This window comes from Tamandua tetradactyla, chromosome 5 (assembly GCF_023851605.1).
Source record: "Tamandua tetradactyla isolate mTamTet1 chromosome 5, mTamTet1.pri, whole genome shotgun sequence".
Classification (NCBI taxonomy): Eukaryota; Metazoa; Chordata; class Mammalia; order Pilosa; family Myrmecophagidae; genus Tamandua; species Tamandua tetradactyla.
This window is the reverse complement of record NC_135331.1, coordinates 126,722,361-126,741,718: the sequence shown is the minus strand read 5'-3', so window position 1 is coordinate 126,741,718 and position 19,358 is coordinate 126,722,361. Positions and strand designations below refer to the sequence as shown.

The 19,358-nt window shown below is 38.2% G+C and overlaps 2 protein-coding genes across 5 annotated transcripts in view; one reads left to right on the top strand and one right to left on the bottom strand.

The window, feature by feature from the left end:
- Window positions 1-19,211, top strand: part of B3GAT2 (beta-1,3-glucuronyltransferase 2) — a 97,223-nt gene extending 78,012 nt beyond the window's left edge. Inside the window, exons 3-4 of the mRNA XM_077162205.1 lie at window positions 14,429-14,577; window positions 14,665-19,211. Coding sequence (XP_077018320.1) covers window positions 14,429-14,577; window positions 14,665-14,751 — 236 coding nt within the window. The 3' untranslated portion in view covers window positions 14,752-19,211. The remainder of the gene's footprint in view (window positions 1-14,428; window positions 14,578-14,664) is intronic.
- The window catches only part of SMAP1 (small ArfGAP 1), a 243,339-nt gene continuing 239,706 nt past the window's right edge, over window positions 15,726-19,358 (bottom strand). For all 4 annotated transcript variants that reach the window (XM_077162201.1, XM_077162202.1, XM_077162204.1 and 1 more), the window contains 2 exons: window positions 18,215-18,522; window positions 15,726-16,184 (listed from right to left, as the gene is read on the bottom strand). In XM_077162201.1, coding sequence (XP_077018316.1) covers window positions 16,050-16,184; window positions 18,215-18,522 — 443 coding nt within the window. In that variant the 3' untranslated portion in view covers window positions 15,726-16,049. The remainder of the gene's footprint in view (window positions 16,185-18,214; window positions 18,523-19,358) is intronic.

The following is a 19,358-nucleotide window of genomic DNA, read 5'->3' as shown; positions in this document are numbered from 1 at the left end:
AAGGGTTTTCTGGATGAGTGTATAATGTCAACTCAGACAAGTGTCAGATGTTATTTAGAATCAGGTTGGTGCGTAAGAAAGATTTTTTAATAAGTAAACTTAACACACAATGCTTACAGTATTCCAGATTCTGATCTAAGTGCTTACATGTTATAAGTCACAGTATTTATAGTAACCTTATAATGCAATAATTATCTCCATTTTACATTTGAGAAAAACAAGGCATAGCGCAGTGAAGGCACTTCCCAAAGGCACCTTAGTGGGATTTGAACCCAGAAACTCTGGCTTCAGAAAAAGAAGTGTTACAAATAAGGTATCAGTGGCTGAGAGAGGTCAAATAGAGTTGAGAGGCTATTCTGGAGGTCACTCTTAGGTAAGCTTCAGTTAGACATTGCTACCTATCATAACTTGCCAACCCCCCAACCAAAACCATTCCTGCCAATCCTAAAGAATACCTAGGGCATTATTTAAGATTCTGCAGAGGTTCCAGGCACTTTGGTAGCTCTCCAAAACCTACAACCTCCAGCTGGGTCCCTGAACCATTTCATCTGAAATGCAGAGGGGCCATCCCTTCCAGAACATCACCTATTTCCATCTCACTATCCCGTATTATTGACAGTCCCTTCCAAAATGAAAAAGTTTGAATGGGCATAGCCTGAATACCCCTAAGGAGTGAGAGAAAGATTAAAAGTGATGGTGGAGTTATACAGAGAAGGTCGGGTTTAACAAATATCAGTGCTGAATCATTATATTGATATTTCTTTCAGTCTCAAGTATCTTGGAGCAGCCAGAAGAAAAAACGAAAAATTGTTGAACTGTAACCCATACCAAACTTTAAAATCTGTTCTATAACTACTTGTTAAAATATACTTGGAAATTTATTGCTTTTTTGTATATATGTTATAGTTCACAATAAGAAAGAAGGTTTTTTTTTTAAAGAAAAGGGGAGACAAAAAAGTTAAAAAAAAAAAAAATTATGTCAAGTTGGGACTCACCTAACCCTGATGAGTAGGTACTGGCAAGTATATTTTTCAAGGTGAATGGAACATCACTTTAATAATAATGTACTGGAATGCCCCTCAGAGGGAGCCAGCTAGCTGGGGAGTGTGGGATGGAGGATGGAGAGGAGGGGGTAGGGGTTTCAATTCACAGTCTTAAAAAAAAAATGTAAAAGTTTAAGATTAAAATTCAAATGTACAGGAATAGTCATTGTTATAAAATCACTAAGTGCCTATAGAACTACAATTTTAATGGCAGTAAGGTTTGGGGCTGCTCATAACCATACAAATATATTTTTACCTCTGTTTAATTTAAAAAAAGTGTTTTTCTGGTAATTCAGGTTAAACAAACTGAACACCTTTACTTACTTCCTATGAACACAAGAAAAAATTAGGTTATGATTCCAGACTAAAATACTAATTCTTTTTTAAAAGATGATATATACTTCAAGATTTGATTCTTAAACTCTGCTATTTTGCCTTTGAAGTTTTGTTTCCACTGATATTTTACTGTTATAATTTCTCTACTATATTTATTTATAAGGTTTTGGGTTTTGGTTTGTTGTTACTTTTGTTTTGTTTTGTTTTAACACTATAAAAATTAACAGAAATGTCCAATAAAAATTGCCAGTTTTGACACTTATGATTTCAGTTAGAAGGTGTTCTCCTATTTGTTTATGATTCCATTTGTGTGAAATCTCCCTAAAAAAATTAAAAATGAATTTAAATTAATAAACCATGATTAAGTAAATAAAAATGAAAATGATGTATCATCAGAGAATGTCAGAGAGATAGAAATGGTTTATTTAAAAAGAATCAAATAGAAATTAAGGAGTAGAAAAATCTGATAACTGAAATGAAAACTTCGCTAGAGGGCCTCAAAGAGCATTTTTGAGCAGGCAGAAGAATCAGCAAACTAGAAGATAGGTCAGTTGAGATGATCCAGTTTGAGGTACAGAAAGAAAAAGAATGAAGGAAAATGAACAGAGCCTCAGATTTTTGAAACACCCTCAAGTGAACCAATGTATGCAGAGAGCAAGTGCCAGTAAAGGAGGAGAAAAAGGGACAGAAAGAATGTTTGAAGAAGTAATGGTGGAAAACTTCCCAAACTTGTATGGAAAACATTAATCTACATATTAGGAAACTCAAAGAGATTTCCCCACAAGGAGATCCATGCTGAGATACATCATAATTCCAATTGTAGACTGTCATGGTCAGTTTCTGGTGTCAGCGTGGCCAAGTGGTGGTACCTGTTTGTCTGGTTTGGCAGTTGCTGGCCTGTCTGTTGCAATGAGGACATTTCACAGAATTAAATCATGATCATGTCAGCTGCATCCACAGCTGATTCCATTTGTAATCAGCCAAAGGAAATGTCTTCTGCAATGAGTGATGCTTAATCTAATCACTGGAAGCCTTAATTTAAGGAGAATTCAGAAGAGACAGGCTCTCTTCGTGCTTTGGCCAGCAAGCCTCTTCTGTAGAGTTTGTCCGGACCCTCCATCGGAATCATCGGCTTCACAGCCTGCCCTGCGGATTTTGGACTCTGTGTTCCCACAGTTACATAAGACACTTTAATAAATTTTATATTTGCGAGTGTTTCCTGTTGATTCTGTTTCTTTAGAGAACCCTAACTAATACAACTTGGTACCAGGAGTGGTTCTTAAGGAACAGAATCTTAAAAATGGGTTTTTATGAATGGTTTTCTACTCTGACTGTACTTAAAGGCACTAAGGACTTTGATTCCCGTAATCAGAATGACACTCCCAATCCGTGGAGTGAGTTGGCAAAAGAGATAATCAAAATATCACCATTTGATTCTCCTAATGCTTTGCTTGTATGAAGCCAGGCTCCAGGGGATAATGTTTTTGGCACCTTTACAGAGTTTTGTGGAAATAAAAGGTATAAAGATGTTGGCTGGTTGTTGTTAGATACACTGGCTACATTAAGGAGTGAAAGGGATGAGCTTAAAGCTTCAAATGAGAAGCTTAAGCATTATCTGACAGATGTAGAAATTTCTATGAGTATCCTGAAGAAAAATCTTATTTCCTGTAACCGTAGACTTGAGATCTCTGAAAATCAGACTCAGAATCTTATTGTTAGAGCGGCAACTTTACAACGTAAACTGAAATCTCAGTGTTGCATGGTGTCTGCCGTTAAAGTAAGGGCATTGATTGGAAAGGAGTGGGACCCTGAAAAATGGGATGGTGACATATGGATTGATAATGATGTTGGGGGCGAGGTTGAAACCCTAGGTCATGCTGAGTCTTCTCTAGATGACCCTTTAATAGTCTGCCCCGAGGACTTAGCCACCCCACCTCCAGCCTGCCTTGAGGAATTGGCCACTCAACCTCCTCCTGAAAGGATTAGCCCTGGAGTGATTAATCCTGTTTCACCAGATGAAACTACAAATGAATGCCCTGAAGCAAATGGCTTGGCAGATATTTCTAATTCTTTTCATGAGTCACCCCCACCACCCTTTATTTCTTCCAGACTATAACTAGACTAAAGTCCCAACAGGCCCCTAAAGGTGAAGTACAAAGTATCACGCGTGAGGAGGTACGTTATACTCCAAAAGAATTGTGTGAATTTTCCAATTTATATAGACAGAAATCAGGGGAATATGTGTGGCAATGGATTTTAAGGGTGTGGGATAATGTTGGGAGTAATATAAGGCTGGATCAGGCTGAACTTATTGATATGGGCCCACTAAGTAGAGATTCTGCATTCAATGTTATAGCTCAAGGGGCTAGAGAAGGCATTAACAGTTTATTTGAATGATTGGTTGAAACATGGATCAAAAGGTGGCCAACAGTACCTGAGGTTGAAATGCCACAGCTGCCCTGGTATAATGTAGATGAGGGGATCCAGAGGCTTAGAGAGACTGGAAGGTTAGAGTGGATTTATCATGCAAAGCCTCCTCTTACACCCCAGTAATGTAAGGAGGATGCACCTTTTACCAGAACAGTGAGAAATAAATTTGTGAGACTAGCACCATCATCCCTGAAGAGCTCTGTAGTTGCACTTCTCTGTAGGTCAGATATTACTGTAGGAACTGCTGTCACTGAGCTGGAATCCTTAAACACAATGGGGATGACCAGATCCTGAGTTGGCAGATGCCCAGGTAGCAGCACTTAATCGCCAAAGACAGGGTAGACATGGCTATTATAACAGACAGCAAACTCAAACCAGGAGTCAAAATTATATGACTTGCAGAAATTTGTGGCATTGGCTAGTAAATCATGGGGCACCTAGAAATACAATAGAAGGGCAGTCTACTAAATTCTTATTTGAGCTGTATAAACAAAAGAGTTCTAGGTCAAGTGAACAGAAGTCTAACCTGAATTACAAAAACACAGTCACAGCCCCTTAATCAATTTCCAACTTGAGACAGTTTACAGACCCAGAGCCCCTTGAATGAAGGGCGGCCAGGTCCCTCTGGGGGAGAACCCTGTTACACTGCCACAAATTTATACTGTTAATCTTCCTCCAAGCCTTCCCCAAGGAGACCAACGGTCTTTTACCAGGGTAACTATGCATTGGAGAAAAGGAAATGCTCAGATATTTTGGGGATTATTAGACCCTGGTTCAGAAGTGATGTAAATTCCAGGGGTCCCAAAACATCACTCTGGTCCAACAGTCAGAGTGGGGGCTTATGGAGGCCAGGTGATCAATGGAGTTTTAGCTCATGTCCATCTCACAGTGGGTCCAGTGGGCCCCTGGACCCATTCTGTACTTATTTCCCCAGTTCCAGAATGTATAATTGGAATAGACATATTGAGCAACTGGCACAATCCCCACATTGGCTCTCTAACTCATGCAATGAGGGCTGTTATGGTGGGAAAGGCCAGGTGGAAGCCACTAGAACTGCCCCTACCTAGCAAAATAGTAAATCAGAAGCAATACTGGATTCCTGGAGGGATTGCAGAGAATACTGCCACTCTTAAGGACTTGAAGGATGCAGGGGTGGTGATTCCTACCACATCTCCATTCAACTCTCCTATTTGGCCTGTGCAGAAAACAGATGGATCTTGGAGGATGACAGTGAATACCAGTCAACCTCTTTGCTCAGCAACTCCTGTCATTGCCCAATGGGCTTATGAACAAAGTGGTCATGGTGGTAGGGTTGGAGGTTATGCATGGGCTCAGCAACATGAACTTCACTCACCAAGGCTGACTTGGCTACAGTCACTACTGAGTGCCCAATCTTCCAGCAGCAGAGACCCATCTACAGCCAGCTACATGGTGGCAGGTTGATTACATTGGACCACTCCCTTCATGGAAGGTGCAGTGATTTGTTCTAACTGAAATAGACACATAGTCTGGATATGGGTTTGCTTTCCCTGCATGCAATGCTTCTGCCAAAACTACCATCCATGGGCTTACGGAATGCCTTATCCATTGTCATGGCATTCCACACAGCATTGCTTCTGATCAAGGAACACACTTCACAGCAAATGAAGTTATAGGAATGGGCACATGCTCATGGAATTCTCTGGTCTTACCATGTTCCCCATCGTCCAGAAGCAGCTGGATTCATAGAATAGTGGAATGGACTTTTGAAAACTCAATTATGGTGCCAACTAGGTGGTAGTACCTTGAAGGGCTGGGGTAATGTTCTCCAGGAAGCTGTATATGCTCTGAATCAGCATTCGCTGTGTGGTGCTGTTCCTCCTGTAGCCAGGATCCATGGGTCCAGGAACCAACAGGTGGAAATGGGAGTGGTACCACTCACTAATACCCCTAGTGATCCACTAGGAAAATTTTTACTTCCTGCCCCTGTGACCATGAGCTATGCTGGTCTACAGGTTTTAGTTCCAAAAGGGGGAGTGCTTCCACCAGGAGAAACAACAGTGATTCCATTGGACTGGAATCTAAGACTGCCACCTGGTCACTCTGGGCTACTTATACCCCTGGATCAACAAGCCAAGAAGGGGATTACATTATTGTCTGGGGTGATTGACCCTGACTATCTGGGGGAAATAGAACTGCAACTACATAATGGAGGTAAAGAAGAGTTTTCTTGGAATATAGGAGATCCCCTAGGGTGTCTTTTAGTACTACCATGCCCTGTGATTAAAATCAATGGAAGGGCGGGCCGCGGTGGCTCAGCGGGCAAGAGTGCTTGCCTGCCATGCCGGAGGACCCCGGTTCAATTCCCGGCCCCAGCCCATGTAAAAAACAAACAAAAACAAACAAAATATAATAAAACAAGAAAATGTTTAAAGATGTTTCCCTTTCTTCCTCCCATCCTTCCTTCCTTCTCTCTGTCTTTCCTTCCCTTCCTCCCTCTCTCTTTAAAAAAAAAAAAAAAAAAAAAAAAAAAAAAAAAATCAATGGAAAACTGCAACAACACAATCCAGGCCAGGACCACTGATGGCTCTGAAACTTCAGGAATGAAGGTTTGGATCACCCCACCAGGCAAAGAACCAAAGCCAGCTGAAGTGCTTGCTGAGTAAAGGGAACATGGAAATGGGTAGTGAAAGAAGATAGTAATAAATATAAACTACAGCCACGTGATCAGTTACAGAAATGAGGAATGTAATGCTGTTTTGTTCATGTAATACTGTTTAAGTTGTAAGATATCAAGTTTAAGAATGACTATTACCCAAAGACTTGCACCCTATTCTGGAGAGATTTAATGTGTTTCCAGTTACATGCAGGACAGTTGAGTATTGTTAGGTGAAAGAAAAAAATGCGTGTTTTATCGTTTTTTTTATTTAGAAATTAGGTATGGCTTAAGGTGATATGTATAGCTGCCAAGTTGACAAGGGGTGGGTTGTCATGGTCAGGTTCATGTGTCAACTTGGCCAAGTGGTGATACCTGTTTGTCTGGTTGGGCAGGTGCTGGCCTGTCTGTTGCAATGAGGACATTTCACAGAATTAAATCATGATCATGTCAGCTGCATCCGCAGCTGATTCCATTTGTAATCAGCCACAGGGAGTGTCTTCCTGCTTCGGCCAGCGAGTCTCTCCTGTGGAGTTCATCTGGACCCTCCATCAGAATTGTCGGCTTCACAGCCTGCCCTGTGGATTTTGGATTCTGCATTCCCACAGTTACGTGAGACACTTTTATAAATTATATATTTGCGAGTGCTTCCTGTTGATTCTGTTTCTCTATAAAACCCTAACTAATACATAGACCAAATACAGAAAGTCTTGAAAGCAGCAAGATAGATGTATCTAGGCAAGTACAAGGATCCTCAGTAAGATTAACATTTGATTTCTGATCAGCAACAGTGGAGACCAAAAGACAGTAGGACAATGTATTCAAAGTTGTGAGGGGAAAAAACTGTCAACCAAGAATTCTGTATTCAGCAGAGCTATCCTTCAAAAATGAAGGAGGCTAGAGAAGGTGCCAGGCAGCAGAGGCAAGTGGCGGCGAGAATCAACCACAAACTAGCTCCATAAGCAAAATGTTGCTGCTATCTCTGGCCCAGAAATGATGCTGCAGAACCATCCTTTTGAGCAAACTGACATTACCATTCCTGCCATAATCTGTACTCTAGGTTACAGAAACCCAGCTTTACAAAGATAGTTCTGGATTCCAGGCTGGGGGCCAAGCCTGGGTCTCCCACGTTGTGGACAGCCATTCTGCCACTGGAGTACCCATGCACCCCAGTCTAGCTTCTAACAGACCCTTAAGTTGAACTATATCCCCTACATGAGATCTGGACTTTGATTTGGTGAGAATAACTGACTAAGTGCAAAAGGAAACATTCAATGAAAACCAAGTAAATACAAAACTTTAAAAGAGTGAAGGAAACCAACTCACAAAATAACCATATCAAATAACCTTGAACACAACAGAAAATCACAAATCACATGAAGATTCAAGCAGAAATGGCTCAGCCAAATGACCAAATGAGTATTCCAGAGGGGACAAAGAATATGGAACAACAACTCAAGAATATTTATAAAGAAATAAAGGATATCAAAAAATGTACCAGAAGAGCATAAAGAAGAATTCTGGAGGTTAAATAGAAAAATGACAGATTTCACAGAAATGAAAGATGTAGTAGACCAAATTAACAATATACTGGGGACACATGATAGTAGATTCGAAGACGCAGAAGGAAGAATAAGTGAGTTAGAAGATCGAACAATTGAACTTGAGCTCACAAAAGAACAAATGGCAAGAAAGATGGAAAAAAATGCAAGAGGATCTTAGGAAAATGATGGACAACAAGAGGCACACAAAAGAAACATTGATGTCCCAAAAGAGAAAAGGGTTGAAAAAGTTACCTGAAGATATAGTCAGAGAAAACCTCCCAACCCTTATAAAAGACATGAATATATTCAAGTCATAGAGGCCCAGTGAACTCCAAATAGAATAAACCTGAACAGGTCTACTCCAAGACACATACTAATCAGACTATCAAGTGTTGAAGGGAAACAGAAAGTCCTGAAAACAGCACAAGAAAAGCAATCTACTACATACAAGGGAAAACACATAAGACTGACTTCAAACTACCCAGCAGGTACTATGAAAGCAGGAAGGTAGTGGTAGGAAGGATCCTGAATGAGAAAGGCTTTCAACCAAGAATTCTTTATCTGGCCAAGTTATCCTTTGAAACTGAGGGAGAGATTAAAATCTTTACAGACAAAGCAAGGTTGAGAGGATTAGTCAACAAGAGACCAGCCTGACAAGAAAAATGAAGGAGTCTAGAAGTCCAAAATCAAGGTCTCAGCATGCCATGTTTTTTCCTGGAATCTTTAGCATTCTGGTGCTGGCTTGCCACAATCCTTGGGGTTCTTTTGTTGACAACTTTGCATCTGTAACATGGTGATCTGCCTTGTTCTCTTACTTTTTCTGACTTCTGGCTTCTACTTCTGTGCCCAGTTTCCTTTGCTTTTAACGACTTCAGCCATTCTGGATTAAGACCTGCCCTCATTCAGTTTGGCTACACCTTAACTAAAAGTGGTATTTTCAAATGTTCAGCTTACTTAAGGGCCCATACCCACAGGACTGAGGATTAGGACTTGAATGTGTCCTGAGTCAGTCCCTGACCGTCATGATGTATGGTCCTTTTAATGTATTGTTGGATCTGATTTGCTACAATTTTAAGAATTTTCTCTGTGGTCATGAGGGTGGGTGGTTGGTCATGGTTTTCTTTCGTTGTAATGTCTTTGTCTGGTTTGGGTATTAGGCTAATGCTAGCTTCATATGATTGGAGAAGTATTCCCTCCTCTCTATTTTTTGGGAGAGTTTCTGTAAGGTTTGATAGAATTCACCAGCGAAGCCACCTGGGCCTGTAGTTTTGGAGTTTGGCTTTTGTGTGTGGGAGTGGTGGGGTAGGTGGGGGGAGATATTAATTATACATACATTCAATTTAATTGATGTAGGGCTATTCAGATGATCTACTTCTTGAGTGAACGATGTTGCTAGCTTGTGCCTTTAATTTGTCTATTTCATCTAAGTTGGCAAATTTATTGCTATAAATTGTTTATAATCTTTCCTTATTATCATTTTAATGTCTGTAGGGTCTGTACTGATTTCCCATCCTTCATTCTTGGTATTGATAATTTATGTTATCTTTTTTTCTGATATGTATGGGTAGATACTTACCAATTTTCTCAGTGTTTTTCCAAAGTACTAGCTTTCTGTTTCATTGATTTTCTCTATTTTCCTCTATTTCTATTTCAGTAATACCTGCTCCTATATTTTGTATTACCCTTTCTTATTTCCTTTAGGTTTCATTAATTCTTTTCCTAGTTTATAAAAGTGGGAGCCAAGGTCCTTGAGTTAAGACCTTTTTTCTGCGGTATAGAAACTCAGTGCTTTTTTAAAAAGTATTAATGTTTCATCTAAGCACTGCTTTATATGCATCACAGAAAATTTGATGTCTGATTCTCATTCCCTTTCAGCTTCTTTCATCTATATTTTATTTAGAAGTAGAGTTAGTTTCTAAATATTTGGGAATTTTATAGGTATTTTTATATTAACAGTTTTATTTTAATTCCATTGTGGTCAGAGAACATTTGTTGTACAATTTGAATCCTTTTACATTTATTAGACTTGTTTTAAGACCCAGACTATCTTCCGTCTTGATAAACGTTCCATGTGCACTTGAAAGGATTGTGTATTCTGCAATTGTTGGATGGAGTATTCTATGTCATTTAGGTCAAGTTGATTGATAGTGTTGTTCAAGTCTTATATTTCCTTACTGATATTTCAAATTTGGAAAATCTTCAATCATTATTTATTCAAAAAAATTTTCTGTCCCTCCTTTATCATGTTTGCATTGTTTCTGTGATTCCAGTGTGTTGGTCTTTTTACTTTTTGTTTCATTTTGATAGTTTTTATTGCAGTGTCTTCAAGTTTACTAATCTTTTATTCTGCAACATTTAGTCTGCTGTTAATTCCAAGTGTATTTTTTATCTCAGAGATTGTATTTCTTATCACCATGAGATCATTTTAGGTCTTATAAAAATGTCTTCCATATCTCTACTCAACATGCTCAATCTTTTCTCTGCCTTTTTCAACATATGAATCATTTTGATCATGTCTATAAATCATATATATATTTTAACATCCTTGTTCTCTAATTCTGTCATTTAATGTCTGGGTTTGTTTCCGTTGATTATTTCTCTTCATTATGGGATTGTATTTTCCTAATTCTTTGAATGTCTGTTTTTTTTTTTAACCTCAGGCATTGTAAATTTTATGTTGCTACACACTGAATGAGTTTTGTATTCCATTAAATATTTTTCACCCCTGTTCTGACATAGTTAAGTTACTAGGAAATATACTTTCCAGGCTTGCTTTTAAGGTTAGGCAGAATCAGCACCTTCAGTTTAAGGCTAACTTATCCCAACTGATTAACTTTCCAAGTCCTCTTCCAGGAGTCCCAGGTATTACTAGATAGCTCTCCTCTGGCTGGTGGGAATATGAACTATTCCAAGCCCTGACCAACTCCTGTAATTGACCCACTTGTTCCTATCCAGTGGTTTCTCACCTGGCCTCATGTAGTTTCACAGGTATTTGCTGATTATACTCAGTGAAAAGTTGAGGAAAGCCCACTGTTCAATGGAGCTCTTTTTCTCTCCTGTACTCTGCTCTGTCTTGGCCTCCCAGAATTTTCAACTTTGTTTCCACAACTCAAGGAAACAGCAGAGCTCTAATCGTTAAATTTCCCGCTCCCTGCAGTATGGCCTGCAAACTCACTACGGACAATAAGCTAGGCAGATCCCAGGCTCAGTTTGTTTCCCTTTTCTCAAGAGACATCAGCCCAATATCTGGAAACCATGGTTTCACATATTTTGTCAGGGTTGTCGTTATTTAAGACATTAGGGGAAAACCAGTCTCTGTTGCTCTACATTCTTCAGAAGTGGAAATGGTTTGTTGAACTTTGAATTTTCTTACAAACTTTCCTTTCTGTTCTGCAAACAGTAAGCATATATTGAAGCAAGCTTTGCTCCTCTGCCTGAGAGGGAATATACCTCAAATTCTGCTTGACAGAAGTCAGGAAATCCTGCCTCCTTAGTGAACAACCAATTTTCATTTGCATTTTATTACTTTATACAACCGACCAGGACAAAAAAATCCTACTCCCAAGATTTTTGTTAGACTCTTAGAATCTCAGAAGGTACTGCAAACATCCTTAAGGCTCAACTGACTAAAAAGGAATGGTTACATATATCACTTGAGACACAAATATTTGGAAATGAAAGAAAATCCAGTATACCCATCTTAGATTAGAAACCAGTGGTTTAGGAATTTAAAAACTCTTTGCAAGGATTTCAGAGAGAGAACTCTTTAAATCTCCCCAGTTCACAGAAGGTCAAATTGATTCTAAGAAAGCAGCCTGGGTTTGGACCTAGTTGGCCTGGGGTTCCTACCTGCTAGACATGCTTCCTTTAAAAAGCTCACTGAGCAAGGCTTGGACAAAGAAAACTAAGGTAGGTGATTGAGCAGCATTTGAATTGCCCTTTCCCTGCTCTTGTATTGGAAAATAGAAGGAATAAAAAACTCTGTTAGTGTGGTGAGCCTCCCTATTAAAATCTCTCTAGGGAGCTGGTCTTTCAGGTGCCCTCTTTCTCCAGTGAGGCCAGGAAAGGGCCTTATGGAAAAATAGTAATTTCAGCTTCAAACTGGCTGCCAGTTTTGCTTAAATTGTAGATTTTGCCGTGTACCTCTGCTTTAGGAACTAGGATATTCCTGCCCTAAGGAAAGCAAGAAAATAATCTGAATCCTTCAGTGTCAAGATGATGAATGTATATTCAAGTCTTGGGGGAAAAAGAAGGAAATCAGATCAAAGTGACTGACTTCGTATCTTCTGAAATGACTTCTACACAATTTTGATCCTTTCTCTTTTTCTTTTATGAGAGAATGGGGAAATACAATCAGTACCTTGAAACTATGTGAAAAATATACCAGGAGCCTCAGAGTGATTGAGTAGGGCAGACTGTCATCTAGATAAAGAAGGACAAAGCTTATTTATGAACAAAGCAAAGAATCTTTTAACCTTAAAGTCTGGTCTATCAAAAAGACACTTAGTTTGTTGATCTTTGTGTTGAGGAACGCTGTGGCTCTTCTGGCTACTTTCTGTGAAAGGATTCAGACTTGTTAGCAGATTGGTATGACATCCAGGTGGCCTGGCTCTGCCACCCTGAGCTTCCACAGCTTTACCTGCTGGCACTATTTTTACAGTCCACAAATGGCGGCTAATACTATCTGCCCATGTGATAATGATATTTACAATGGTATTATTATTTATGTATTGTAGTATCTTTTGAACAGTGTTTACAGTTAATCGAATCTTTTCATACATTAAGTAACCTTACATCAAATACCGAGTTGAGGAAGTGCCATACCTCTGTTACAGATGAGGAAATGGAAAATTACAATCAATAAAAAGTCTTGACTTGGTCAGCATCGCCGGTGCAAGGACCACAGGCAAAACCCTAAAGCTTCTGATTCCAAATTCAGTGTTTCTCCTGGTAGAATGAACTCCTTCCTTCCAGGATTGTGGCGGATACTTAGGACCTGTCCTAAAGCTAATGCTTTATGATTATTTCCTTGCTGTGCTTCACTCAGCATCTGCTGTACCAAGTTGTGTCTGCATGTAGCTTAATGTTAAGCTGTCCCATAAAGACAGCAGGGTGTGGAATGTGAGACATGCCCAACAGTGTTGAAAGGTCATGAGAAACCTGGTTGTGGTTTCCTCACAGCTCACCCATTACTGCTTGGTGTGTGTATATATATATATATATTTTTTTTTTTTTTAAAGCTTTTATTTATTTATTTTTACATGGGTAGGCACCGGGAATTGAACCCGGGTCCTCTGGCATGGCAGGCAAGCATTCTTGCCCGCTGAGCCACTGTGGCCCGCCCTGCTTGGTATATCTTAATACTTGCTTTCCTAGCTATTGCAAAACGAAGTATAAATCAATTCATTTAACATACAGAAAAGGCTAAAAAGTTAAGAAATGTTCCTGTGGATTGGTCCTCAATGTTAACTCCAGGCGCATACCTGAATTTTATAGTGTTAGTTATTAAGGGCAAAGAGGTCCAGTTTGAACAGTTCAAACTTCAAAACAGTTATGAAGGCTGTGACAACTGTTTGCAGTGATACCTTATAAAGTACTTTAATGGCTGAGCCTTTAACATGCGAGTTTGCTAGAGATTAAACAGTGAAGCATTTCTGTATGACCAGTCCATTGAGGGAAAATCACGTTTTTAAAGAAAAAATGAAATACAAAAAACAAATTTATCTGGCAGTGTGACAGGGCTCAGTGGCAGAATTCTCACCTGCCATGCCGGAGACCCGGATTCCATTCCCGGTTCCTGCCCATGCAAAAATAAAATAAAATAAAAATTATCAAATGGACTGTTATCTTTTGCACTGATTTCCAAATGCTCTCCCCTTTTCAGATTGAACCAAATTAGAAATTTGAATCAAAGTATTAACTATTTTTCATTTTTCTAATTAATTTTACTTCTATTACTTAGTTTTCTGTATTTGGAGTCTTGCTAATTTTGATAAGGCATACATAATATTAAAGTACAAGCTGGAAAACTCACTGGGCTACCAGATCTTAAGGATGTATGCTGGTGTCTTTATGCTTTTCTGCTACATTTAGTTCTTAGTTATTTCCAGAGAGTCAAATGTGGGGATGTGATGACCTCTATGGAATAGCATCTTATAAAATTCACCTTTTATTATCAGCAGACTAGACTTTATATTTTATGGGAGATGCCTTTATACATGTACCTCTTTTATTACACTGAATGACCTATCTGTAATGATTGATTTTCCTTTTAAGACTGTGAGCTTTTTAATCACAGGTAATAATACTCCTACTCACCTCTATAAAATCAAGACCTGGCATACAGTAGGTGTTTTAAAATGCTTGTGTGACCAAAATTACATAGAAAAGAGAGAAGTACACCAATATTTTAAAGGTCGTTTTTTCTGTTTTTCACAAAGGTTTCGCTGTAAGCCTTCAGGTCATCTTGTCCAATCCAAAAGCTGTATTTAAGCGTCGTGGATCCCAGCCAGGGATGCAAGAATCAGACTTTCTAAAACAGATAACAACAGTCGAAGAACTGGAACCGAAAGCAAATAACTGCACCAAGGTATTGATTTCACTTGTGCTGCTTGACCTTGTTGTTGAATATCAACTTTAAGTGTGTGGCTACCCAAAGTATTTCCTTTCCCTTTAGGTTCTCGTGTGGCACACTCGGACAGAGAAGGTTAATTTAGCCAATGAGCCAAAATACCACCTGGACACAGTAAAAATTGAGGTATAAATTGAAGCAGCAACTGGTGCAGTTTGCCTGATTAACAGATATGGAAGAGATGTGTGGAGTTTAGGCTACAAAACATTCAGGTATTGTTCATTTTACTTCAGTACAACAGCCTATATTGTCATCTGATGGACATTTGTGCAAACAGCTTGTCATTTAACATAAGCTAGTTGGATGGTATAAAATGTGCTTTGTCTTCATTTGTTTTGCATGTTTTCCCACCATCAAACTGGAAGATCTTTGTACAATATAGCTCAATGACAATGCAGGGTACAGTATTGCAAATCTTACATATATTTCCTGCCCTCTGCCCCATTTGGCCTTGTAACTGATAGAACAGAATGGGTTTTGGAAATAAATGGCAGGTATTTTGTTAATTAAATGTTCCCAATTCCTGACCTTGAGACATTATGGAACTTTTGGAAGGCTGGTGGCAGGATATGCATTGTAGTAAATAAAACCCACACAAAAAAAGTCTATGGATTCATCTGTTTAATATAGGGAAATAACATTTTGTCAATACTAGGCACCATAAAATGTAAACACAATTACTGGCATAAACCTGGATATACCATCAAGAATTGAAAGTGGCTTTGTTGTAGTTACCCTGTTTTGCATATAGTGCAAAGAAAGGTCTTCATATGAGCACTATGTATGTACATAAGGAGATCCAAATTACAAGAGGCAGATAAAATCTGAATTCTTTAAACATTCATTAAACTAAATTTTATAGTAACATCCAGGTTTATCTTCCTTTCACTAACCACGTTCCCTGTTAAGCACATCATAACAATAGCACAGTGGAGTGAATGATGAAATAAAAGAATTTTGATACACCAGAAAACAGTGCTCAGTGATACATTTACATTCTATTTATATGATTTAACATTTGATCATACAGTACCTTCCTACAAGATTACTGGCTAATTTGGGGGTGGGGTTTATACTGTTAGAGGTATTACTAACATGATAACTACTTCCCTTATATGCAAACATTAGAGCTATAATTTTATTCAGAGTGAAACTGATTATAAGTTGACTGAGCAGCTTTTCAAAGAATGTGGTTTATGAAATCATGGAAAATGTGAGCAAAGCTGCCCTTGACATATAATGGTTTCTCAACCCGTTTCTCATCACATCAAATTTAATCAGTACAGATCAACACGGTCAGTCAGATTCTTAATATGAACAAATGGGGAAAAAGAAAAAAAATATATGTACATGAATTAACAGGGGGAACTAGATGCGTTTTAGCAAGGAATGTCAGGTAGTAGTTCTGGATGAAACTTGTATTGCAGTTTTCATTTCCACAGTTGTGTGCTGAGAGTCTGACCCGATGAGCTTCCAGACCATCCTGCTGTTGTGCTGGGAGGCTGGCCAAAACCCACCGCAGGGTTTGCACTATTGATATTCATGCCGGCCATTTGCTGACTCATCTGTGAAACATAGAAAAGGCTTAAAGATGCTTACTTCATTTTTAACTCATTTTTTTAGCCACAGTAATAGGCATTTTTAAATAGCTACCCTATATTAAAAGCTGCCTCTAATTCAAGTTCATTTAGTCAGTTACACTAACATCTAATAGCAATGACTACAATTATTATTTTTCATCAATGTGAAAAGTCAAGTTATTTTTCTACTGACAGCAAATAGTTACTTTGATTCCTGCTTGTTCTTTATTTTCTTCCACTTTTTAGCACTGTTCTTAAAGTGATCTCAGTCACTACAGTTACTTTCTGCACTCAATTTCTTGTCCCCAAAGTAATCTCTGAATGTGAATGATATGGGTATATGGATATATTAAATAATGAGTCCATTATTCTCCTTTTCAACTCTATTAGCTTTAACAACGAATTAGGAAAATTTTAGACCTAAACTCAAATTATTCATATAAATTGTATGATAGCTATTATTCTGCCTTTATTAAAATCTTTAATAGTTTTCTAACTTTGTTTAAAAAATTGGTCATACAACATACGATTTCTTTTCTTTTGTTTATCTAACAACCTAAACATCTAAAATTTATTTTCTTTGTATGCCATTAAGTGCATTTTTTCCCCAGACTAGAATCAAGTATGTATGTAAGCATCTCAACCCTTTCCCTAATGGTTCTCTTACTTCTAAGATTGATGATAAGAAGAGTAGGTTTGAACCCTTCCTCAGTGTTGGCTTATATTCTTATCTTAAGAGAGCTCATTTATTTGCAGTTTTTCAAAGACCTAACATTAATTAACCAAAGACACTGTTCAAGTGTCTGAAGCAGAAGATAATTTCTTTAAAACTATTAAAGGATATTTTAATCACCTTGCTGTTAGCCAACAGATTCCACTGCTGGAGTGTGGGAGAAGAGCATCACTCCCTCCCTTGCACTGCCTTGAAGTAGAAGTAAAAGCCAACATTAATTCCTTACTGATTCATCTGACACCTTAATTTAAGCTGTCCTTCAGCATTTTAGCTGTACCAAAACTGATACGTTTTGACATATGAATTATACTTTTTGAGATTCCCAGAGGGTAGAGACTGATGTATTCCTATAAATGGTGATAGCAAAATTAATTTGGAGCATTTATGGATGTACAGTGATTGTGTTAATATTAGTTAGAAATCACCACAGAATTCCCTGAAGGTAAACTGAGCAAAAAAGAAATATGCTGGAGGAGCGTGAAATAAGAATTATAATGAGGAAAGGAGGAGGAGCATGCATAAAGTCTAGTGGTCTTTGTCTGTGGGGCTAGAATAAAGTCAGAACTTCTACGGCCCTAAAGTGGAAATGGATGTGAAGGAGGTAATAGTAAAATGTTTCCTCTTAGCTCTAAATTAAACAGTAGAAATAGGATTTATATAATATAAATGGTATGTTTGAGCCAAATATGGACTTTTTCACATATGAGAATTCTTGAACCAGTGGGTGCGCTTTTTAAACATGAAAGAAGTAATTATAAGGAAATACAACTTTACAAAGGTTTGAACCAAAAGAATTTTTATAAATCCATGGGCAGTAGCCACATGATGTACAGAATAAATATATCCTTCACAAAATAGTGCTCTGAGATGAGAGGCTGGTGTTTTTCTAATAAAACAAAAATGTGTAAGTAAATATATATAAGTTGGCCTAAATGGACTATACCAACACCCCACCAGGGGGCTGGGTTGAAACATGGTGCTATTTCAAAGGCGGCTGTGCGGCTGAAAGGGAGTCTCAGAAGTCCCCCAAGATAACATTTACAAACAGATGGAGTTGTTACACTTTAAAATAAACAAATTCTTAACATTTCTTTACATAATATTCTAAATATAGGGCCAATGACAGACTGTCAATGTGATACAACTTCATTATCTCTTTGGAAAATTTTGACCTTATACAACATTATCCACTATTAATTCTTCCTGCCTAAAAAAATAAATGTTTTTTTGTTTTGTTTTGTTTTTTTAATTTTGAAGAGGTTAGAGAGTAAATGACCCCTACCTGTGAGAGGCTCCACTGGGGCTGCTGAGCTTGTGGCAAACCAAACTTACTCTGGGGTGCACCAATCTGTCCCACCATTCCTCCTTGGGGCCCAACGACATTTTGAGGAAGTGGCATCACACCAGTTTGTGCATTTCCCATAAACCCATTGGGCATGGGCATGCCCACCATCATGCTTGCACTCTGTCCCATCACATTTCCCATAAGACCAGGAGCTGCAGGCACAGGTATGCCCATCGTTGGAAAACCTTGAAATGCAGTCGGTGCTTGTGAGGTAAACGGTATATTTGCAGGTCCCATAAACACACCTGCATCATAAGAACCATAAAAAGAAAATAATTGAGGATACAGGGCTATTACAGACTTACCTCTATAATCACAGAATCTTTCTGAACTACCCATAACAAAAATTTTAATTCCAGTCTGGTTGCTCCTGCTACTCATACCACCAACTCCAACTGCCAGGATGCAAACAAACCAGTTATTAACCTGAAAAAATGTAATTAACTACAAAAAATGAATCTTATATTATAACCATGCAAAATATCCAATCTGAAGACTAAACTAGGTTAACATGAGATTGTATGCCGTTTCTGCTGACTTGTACCACTGGTCTCCCGTATCAAACACCCAAGTGGGAACTGACTGTATCTGGCCTTAAAGGAAGCAGTAGGGTTGTTATAAAATTTCAATTCACATGAAATGCAGTTAATTATTTTAGAGAAAATTGTCAGATATTAAAATTTTATAAACAAATTTTATAATGCTAGTATGTCTCATTACAATTTAAAATTTCAAAGCTTTTTTGGAATCCATGTAGTAATTCAGACTGCTTATTGTTTACCTGCAAAGGAAGTATCCTACTGTATCTAAAGCTGTAAACTTCATGCAAATCAAATTTCGATTATTCAAAGATATGTCCTATAAGCTTGTAAAATCATATTGAGTGATATGTATGTGATCAGCTTGTTAATTCTAAATGAATAAAGCTTTGTGAATCCTGTATGTGCTTTTTAATTCTAAATGCTTCATTTATTTTCAGTTTCTTAGCTATATGAATGACAACAAAAGCACCCATGTCACAGAAAACAGAGAAGAAATATATTATTACAATTACAAAGCATATACTTCTAGTAATGTCAGT